At 49.8% G+C, this 8,791-nt stretch overlaps 1 protein-coding gene across 1 annotated transcript; it reads left to right on the forward strand.

Annotated features, from left to right (window-relative positions):
- Positions 1-614: 614 nt before the first annotated feature.
- On the forward strand, positions 615-6,145 carry LOC125728017 (hypermethylated in cancer 2 protein-like). The gene is made up of 2 exons (XM_049005044.1): positions 615-771; positions 4,053-6,145. Exon 2 carries the CDS (start codon positions 4,082-4,084, stop codon positions 5,690-5,692), a length of 1,611 nt encoding a protein of 536 aa, XP_048861001.1. The 5' UTR covers positions 615-771; positions 4,053-4,081; the 3' UTR covers positions 5,693-6,145.
- Positions 6,146-8,791: the final 2,646 nt, after the last annotated feature.

Here is an 8,791-nt window from a genome sequence, read left to right on the forward strand (position 1 = left end):
ACTATACTCCTTGTTTGACCAGTAATTTATTGTACGTCGTTGGCTAATTTACACAGGCTTTTAAGTTTCATCTGAGAATTATTTAAATATTTTTGACTAAATCATATTGTTCGGGTTGTTGGACGAAAAATGCAAACCAGCGCTTGTTCTGCAAAAGATTCCTTATATGTATTTGTTATATGTATTTAGCGGTAACTTAAACATATATATATATAGTACAGTATCATGCAGCATAAAATACGGTACAATATAGTGAGTTATTTATTATTTTTATTACTCTCTAGAAAGAGATTATATGTCTCCAAAGAAATATCTCTGATCTATTTGCACAAATTAAGTACCCAACTCCATGTGGTTACGTTTTTGGCATTCTTTATGAAATAAGATGTTGTTCTGCATTTTTAACTTGGCAACTGAAATGCAACTGATCGTATGGCTGTGTGTGTGTGTGTGTGTGTGTGTGTGTGTGGGGGGGGGGGGGTGTGTGATGAGTATGTGGGGGGGGGGGGGGTTGGGTGTGTATGTGGATGAGTGAGTGGGTGTGTGGGGGGGGGTTGGGTGTGTATGTGGATGAGTGTGTGTGTGGGTGGGTGTGTTTTCTTTTTTTCTCTTTTCCGCCCCCTATTCTCCCCATTCCTCCTGGCTTGTATTCAAATTTGGGTCAGGGGTGAGAGACCAACGTCACAGGCTTGCAAGATGGCGCACGGACGGCTGTGAGATACCAGTAAACCGGGCTGGTTAAACCAGAAAGGCTCCTGCCAATGCAATAAGGTACCGGAACGACTGCTTTCTGCTTCGCGGCGTCCCGTGAGCTCACCGGCCTCAAGCCCCGTGTGGGGGCAGCTCTTTTACGGTGCTTTTTAAAAGAGGGGTGGGGGATTTGGTTGCTACGGCGTGCCAGGGGGACGGGACCTCCCCTGCTTGGTGCCTGCTCCGGGCAAGCCAGTCAGCCAGCTTGGCAAATGTCGTTTTGTTCTGCTTATGTAGCATTGCAGAACGTAGCATGCCACTTAAAATGTTAGATTTGCATTAACTATTATATTTATTAATTTTATATATAGCAGTGGGTGGTTACTGGTAATGGTTTGCTTTATTGGGGGGAAAATATGAATCGCACTTATGCGCTTAGCCGAGTGTATCACTCCGTAGAAGGAAGACACTGATATGTTTTGGTGTGTTTTTTGCAGCGTTGGCCCCCTTTTCCTCCCTTACCTGCCTTTGATCCACGGTAATACTGTCACCCTAAATGCGCAACTTAAAGTTCGCGCTGCAGCTGATAAAGCTGGAGAGATCGGGCGTGGTTACGGTGGGGGCGCAGGAAAGTGTGTTCGGGCTGGCTGGTGTCCGTCCATCGTGCGCCGGGAAACGCGCTCCAAGACAAATAATCAATATTAAATCGCATATTACGGTTTGTCAGGTTTTGTGAATAAGCAGGTGAGCAAATTTCTGTGTTTTACTTTGTAATGTGGCTTTCTGATATACCACGGTTTGAGTTAATGAAATGAAATGATTGAGGCTGGACTCCGGAATTTCCCATGAAATGATTTATTCTAGTCTGAGTACCGAAACATTTTAAGAACGGGGTTACAAATCTTGCTTGATCGATCTATCGATGTGTTTGCAATTTTCTGGCTTGTTAAAGTCACGCCGATAGCTTGTGTTACGCTGTTTGTATTGGGTGTACTTGTAACTTTTGCTGATGCTCAGAATCGTAGTTGTCTTGGCGCTTTGTGTGTGTGTGTGTGTGTGTTTGTGTGTGTGTGTGTGTGTGTGTGTGTGTGTGTGTGTGTGTGTGTGTGTGTGTGTGTGTGTGTGTGCGCGCGGCTGCTGGTTTCTGCCAGCCTATTCCAGGTGATTGCGTGGTGGGTTTCTCTTTCTGGAGAGGTGGGTGTGATTCTTTGATTGTGGCTGCTGGGATGAGCAGCAGGTTCCCTTTAAGAGGGGGCTGGATTGGGATCTTGAGGACCCCTTAGGTGTTCTGTGAGGCCGCTGTGTACGTGTGTGGTTTGATGGGGGTGGGGGGGAGTCCCTGTAGTGCTCACGGCGACCTCCAGGTGCTTGGCACTAGAGCTGGAATGCCCAGTATTTCCTGTTGGCGGCCCTTTTATGCTGTGCGCTCCAACCCCCCCATGCTGGCCTGCATGTGCCCCGCCCGTGCTTTGGCTTTGCCTGCAATTACTCCTTTTAGTACAAAAAACAGGGACATCGCCACCAGCAGACACTAAATGCTGTTATGCTGTCATTTTATTGGTGAAACTAATGGTGTGGTAGTAAAACACCACTACAATGTTACAGGTTACTTGTCTAAAACAGAAGGTTAAGGAGAGAGGAAGCTCTTGATTAGAGATTACTGTCTAAACCCCCTTTCCAGATGTAGTTTGTGACCTACAGCCTTCCACCAAAGGTTTAGAGGTCTTAGGGGAAGGTTTAGGTTTCAGGCAGAAATTAGCATTATTGGTCATTAATTTGGTATTTAAATAAACTGACTTTTTGTCTGTGGTTTCGCATAAACGGTTCATAATGGAAAGAGCCTAAGCATTGCGTGAAGGATCAGACACATGCTGGTTGATACTTTGTCGTGTTGTCCTCCTAAAGGCGTGCTGCTGTGTCTCGGTTTCCTGTGAGGTTACTCCCACGCCACGCTACCCTGCAGCCACCAGGGCGGCACAGTGCACAGATAACGTGGTTAGTGAGAGGCCTGCCTGACGTGATAATGGTCAGGCACCCACCGCGGGCTGTCGCACACGCCCCCCCCCCAGAGCATTTGCTTTTGAAAGGGTACGTAAAACAGCTCTCCGGATAAACCTGCTTTTTGAGAAGATGGTATTAGAATCACAATAAAATACTTTCCTTGACAAAATTATGCAATTTAAGCACTTCTTTTTTTTCTGCTCCAGTCCCTGAATGTGAAGTACATGCTGTGTTTAAGATAACAGGATACCAAAAACTGTAGTGAATTTCGATGACCTAAGTGGATTTTTGGGTTGCATGTGTTTATAAGCTGATGCTATATATGTGATAATCATTTTGAATTGAGAACGTTTTTAAAGTTGTAGATCTTTTGCCCAGGGCAAGTATGACTCGCAGAGAGGGGTTAGGTGTGTGTATTGTCGGCCGGATAGCTGCTGGTGGCACTTGGGGAGGTGTTGTTTAGGCTGGGTGCTTTTGCTTTGCAGGTGCTGCAAAGTGGGGGGGTTTATGCCATGTTCAGCTGGCCTCCACCATTAATGAGGTTTTCTGAGCTGGCCAGGGCCTGGTTTCATCTCACTCTATCATGTGGCCCATCTGTGAGATGCAGCACATGATCAATAGTAGGATTTAAACGCAGTCGGATCCATACTGAGGTGATGGGTTTCTGTAAGTGCGCGGCTTTTGGGGGCGGAGTCAAAGTGTACACGGTTGATCCAGTGGGGTGGTTCCCGTCAGACTACCTCACTCCCGATAAATGACACCTTTGTGGGGTTTTAAGTGAGGTCCCGACGGCAGGTAGATGTTGGGCTGCGTCTCGTAATCACACCCGTTTCCCTGCGTCCCGAGAGTCACCCTGTCAGAAACCCTTCCCCCTGTGTTAAATGCCCACGCCCTCCACCACCCCCCCCCCCCCCCCGCCACACCCCCGCCTGTGATGTGTGCAGATTGAGTTGCGCTTAATCCTGCAAACAGCCAGCGGTGGAGTGCCCACACTCCTGTCGCCCTGCTGTCAGACAAAGGGCCTTGGGCCTGCCTGGTGCGTAACCGGCAGCTAATGGAGGCTGCGGCGGAACTTTTCGGAATCCCTTTGAAAGATTATAGCTGGGCTCCAGGCAAAAATAATAAAAAAGAGATTAAAGGGGTTACTGTCTTACCTTTTTTGCTCTCCTTTTATCCTGGAGCAGTAATACGTTTTTTCTCTTTAGCCATGTTCCAGCGGTATGCTGCATGTAGTTCAGAATGCAAGCATGAAGAACGACCGTGAAGCATAGTTCTAGACTAGTATGGCTTTCAGTTAGGGCTGTAGTCGAATCGTGTGATTGGCTCTAGGAGTTCATTGTTTCTTTTCCGTTTTATTTCAGGTTGTACTTTTCAGGGAAGAGAAGGCGAGATGGAATTACCAAATCACGCTAGACAGCTGCTGCTCCAGCTGAATCAGCAGAGGGCCAAGGGCTTCCTGTGCGACGTCATCATCGTGGTGGAGAACGCCCTCTTCAGGGCGCACAAGAACGTCCTGGCCGCCAGCAGCATGTACTTCAAGTCGCTTATGCTTCACGACAACCTGGTGAATCTGGACATGGACATGGTGAGCCCGTCGGTCTTCCGGCAAGTGCTGGACTTCATCTATACGGGCAAGTTGCCGTCCACAGACCAGGCCTCCCAGCAGAAGTTCACCGCCCTTCTGACGGCTGCGAGCTACCTCCAGCTGCATGATCTGGCGGCCCTCTGCAGGAAACGGCTTAAAGGCTGCAGCAAGCCCCTCCCTGTGAAGCCGGGCATGGTGCGGGGGCAGCGCAAGCAGAAACTCTCCTCTGCCAAGCCCGCCTCTCTCCGCCGTTCGGTTTCTGAGGATAAGCAGCTGCACCAGGACAAGCCACAAGACGAGAAAGTGTCAGGTGATGAGGTTTACGTGGGTGGGTCCCCAGGGGCCACATCAGGCAGTAAGACGGGCAGCAGTGGCGAAGTCGGCGGCAGGGATGAGGAGGAGGAGGAGGATGGTCAGGAGGTGGGGCTGGACCTGTCCAAAAAGAGTCCTTCAGAGAGCTCGGTTACGGAGGAGGTCAGCCCCCCAAGCCTCAGGGACGAGTCGCCCCCATCCGAATCTCCGTTAGCTGCCAACAGCACCACATCTGAGGAGCCTGGTCATCCCCAAGACCTGGAGGATGGCGAGCCCATGGAGCTGGGGGAACGGACGCTTGAGAAGAGCCCGGTTCTACCAGATGGAGACCCACCACGTCCCAGGATCCGCCAGTCTGCCCGCAAGAAGGAGTGGCCTAAGAGGGAAGGGGGCGGGGCCAATGCCACAGAGAAGCCAACAGCGGCCAACTTGAGGTCAATGGTCACCGGCGATCAGCCATCCAATGGAAATAGCTTTAGTTCGGATCACGCTTTCGGGAGCGCCGAGGAGGGGGAAAACGGGAAGGATCACAGCGATGAAAGTGAGGGTGAGAGTCCCGGTACCAATTACGTGTACCGTCAGGAGGGCTTTGAGGTTGCCGTGGGCGACAACCTATACGTCTGCATTCCTTGTGGCAAGGGTTTCCCCAGCTCAGAGCGGCTCAACGCCCATGTGGAGACGCACACCGAGGAGGAGCTGTGCATCAAGGAGGAGGCCGAGGACCTATCGGCAAGGGTGGCCCCACCCCCTGGCACCGAGCCCCGCCCCTTCGAGTGCTCGGTGTGCAGCAAGAGCTACAAAGACCCAGCAGCCTTGCGGCAACACGAGAAGGGTCACTGGCTCCCGCGGCCCTTCCCCTGCCACATATGCGGCAAGATGTTTACGCAGCGTGGCACCATGACGCGCCACATGCGCAGCCACCTGGGCCTGAAGCCGTTCGCCTGCGAGGAATGCGGCATGCGCTTCACCCGCCAGTACCGCCTGACGGAGCACATGCGCGTGCACTCGGGCGAGAAGCCGTACGAGTGCCAGCTCTGCGGGGGCAAGTTCACGCAGCAGCGCAACCTCATCAGCCACCTGCGCATGCACACCACCCCGGCATGAGGCAGAGACCCAGAGAGCCCCCTGCCTGCCCGCCCAGCAGTGCTGCCCCCTCACCTGGGTGAGGTGGGTACCTGCCTGCTGGTGGTCATCCTCCATTTGGGGCATGGACACTTTATACCAGCGTTCCCGACCTGCGCCGGGGCCCCCGCCCTCCGGGGTGGTGCTCCTTTCCGTCGGGTTTTGTCTTCCTTGCGACGGCTCTGCTGATTTACCCTCGGCCGCATCGCCATTGCATACTTAACCCCGTAGGGCCTGATAGCCTCACTCTTCTCATTTTAGTACCTCAAACACAACCGGCCCCAAAGCTCCTGACCCCCCCCCCCAAATCTGTGGGCTTACAAAAAAAATCCCAGAAAGGCGGGTGGGGGGGGGGGAGCTTTTTTTATTATTAATGTTCATTTCTAGCCTCTAGGGATGCACCCTATTCTGAAAACCTTTACATGGTACTTTGTCTTAACGAACTGTTAGTCTTTACATGTCTTTGTGAATGTTTTAACTGGATGGGGGGGGGTTCCTTCCGGGGGTGGGTGGGTCTTTAAGTCCTTGTGAATGTTGTTGCTGGACCTGTTTCCGCTGTCCCTCCGCCATTTTATTCACGTTAACCCCCCTCCCCCCCCCCCCTTCTGAAACGGGAGGGATTTGTCTGAATAGACTTCTTACCGTACTACCTCTAAATTGTTCTCCGCGAACAAGACATTGACGAGCGAAATTGGGGGTGGGGTGTCCTAAATATTAGTAATATGTTCAAAGGTTGCAGCATAACAGCGCATTAATTTAGCCTGCCCACCACTCAAGATGTTTGTGTTTGTATTTTGCTAGTATTATTATCGTTGTCATTATTATTATTATTATTATTATTTAATAGCTTTAAATTGCCTTACGGGTCCTCAAGGAGTCAGACTAGCCTGGGTGGATTATTCTTGTCTAATGGACATGTGCTTGGTTTCCAAAGAATGACGAGAACTCGAGGGCAAGAGAGCGATAAATAGAGCAGTAGCCTGAGTGCTTTGGGCACTGAGAACCAAAGTTTTAATGTAAGTAAATGTGGGGGGATATTGAGGTGTTCCGCAAAAAACAGCTCTGTAGCTGAAGGATTGGAGTGTTTTTATTAACCAATGAGAAGTTGCAGACCAACAAACATCTTTTGATTGGTGGGTTGGTAACGTTGATTTTAAGCTTCAGGAAATTTTTCTTCCCTTGTATAAATTTAGGAAATCTCTGTGTAGTTCATACATGTCTTCAAAAGGGCATTTATTTTAAGTCAGACCAAAAAAAAAATCAACCTTAAACAATATGTGAAGTTTATGTAATCTTTTTCTCTTTTGCCAAACATGAAGCTCGTACTGAACGGGATTCGGATAAGATCTTTTTCACACGAGGGTCTTTTAGACGGGATTTATTTCTTTCCGGGGAGTATTCATTTAACGAGACATCATCCTTCTAACCAATTTAACCCTTAAACTGGGTGAGATACATGCCGTCACTTTTCAACTGGAAACTCGAGGCCCTTGAACATTTTAGAGACTCTTTGAATCGGGGATTTGGGTGGTTTGGAAAGATCCCATCTTCATCTCGCCCTTCTCCGACACCCTGTAGCTGATTCTTGTAATGCTTCAATTGTACACATTCCCACAGATGTGTATCTGTCTGGACGCCCCCTGTGGTAGTGATATTCCCACCCCCACTTTACTGGGCATAGTTCAGCACGGGGATGACATCATTCAGTCAAAAGCAGCATGACATCAGGTACCGATGTAGTTAAATAAAACATGAACTTTGTCCTGTTTTAAAAAGCAGCTTTTTGTCTCTGAGTTGCATTGTCAAAAAAAAGGAACGATACCTTTTTTTTAATAAGGGACAATGAAACGCCTTACAAAGGGTGAGTTTCAGGGTGTCAGAAGTTTCCAGAAGCATCCCAAAGCAGCCCAAGCCAACGCCAGCCTGTTTCCTGTCCCTGTTAAATGAATGTCAGGGGTCACATGTGGCTGGAGTTTTGGGGGGGGGGGGTGTAATGAGCTTTTGTAGGAAAAGGCCTCGCAGGCTGGTCCTGTGGGGACTACGGTCTCCAGGTGGCTCTTCCCCCAAATGGCTGCCGGAGATGCTAACCCTAAATCAAGGGCTCAGGTTTTATGTGCTCTCTGGGCTAGTTTAGGCACGCTGAATAGGCCTTAACCCCATCCTCATCAGCCCCCAAGGCACCCTTAAGTGTTCCTGTCAGGAATCTCTGAGGACGCTCACTATACATGCTCTGTAGTCGACGTGTCACACTGTTAAAGACTTGGCCGATGAACACAAGGCCTGTGTTGGTACAGGCTGCAAATCCATGGCTGGTTCTCCTAGCAGCTGCAGCCCTGGGCCTGTAGCCAAGTAGTGTGTCAAATTTGTAACTTCCTCTGGTTAAAAGTGCCAATTAAGCAGGTAAATCTCAGCAGATGTTCTTAACAAAGCTCTGTGGGTCACCTGGGGTTTGAAGACACGCTGCCCTTAATCCAGGGTCTGGTTAGCAAGTCTTGCTAGCCAGATGGAAGTGTCTGCGTTGACAAGAGCCTTAACCGTTTTTATTGTGGAAGGGCATCGTAAAACAATTCCAGACTGTGACTGTCTTCAGGGTTTGTTCATTATCTGACTGCAGGACACTCCACTCGAGTGTCCTCTGATTATTTTCTTTGTATTGTTACTAAATACACTGGCATGGTTTTTTTTGAGAGATCTAGTTAAAACAGCCTTGATACAAGGCAGGGCAGCTCGATATAGAAATGACACCGATACTGTATTGCCAGAGAGCGGGAGGAGGTTGTCACGCGCACTAGCGCACGGTTCTCCTTGTTTACAGACTCGTACCGTTCCGTACCTCAGCAGGCATGAGAAGAACCGGGGACGTCTTGCGTTGCTGCACAGGGCCGGATCCCACTGTGCCACCCCACCCCCCCAGGACCAAGCACTGTGCTCATGGGAGGGGATGTAACACGGTTCTCGTACGCAGGGCGCTCTCACGGTTTTCGGCCTCTCATGACAGTCGTGACTCGCACCGGACTCGCAAGTGTTATGTATTTTTGTGTTTTGTTTGTGATTATCTCGTCTGTGGCTGATGAATGTACA

The sequence above is a fragment of the Brienomyrus brachyistius genome, unplaced genomic scaffold (genome assembly GCF_023856365.1).
Source record: "Brienomyrus brachyistius isolate T26 unplaced genomic scaffold, BBRACH_0.4 scaffold143, whole genome shotgun sequence".
NCBI lineage: Eukaryota > Metazoa > Chordata > Actinopteri > Osteoglossiformes > Mormyridae > Brienomyrus > Brienomyrus brachyistius.

Excerpts from the sequence above, each read along its gene's own strand:
- LOC125728017 (XM_049005044.1), top strand. The coding sequence starts at position 4,082 with ATGGAATTACCAAATCACGCTAGACAGCTGCTGCTCCAGCTGAATCAG.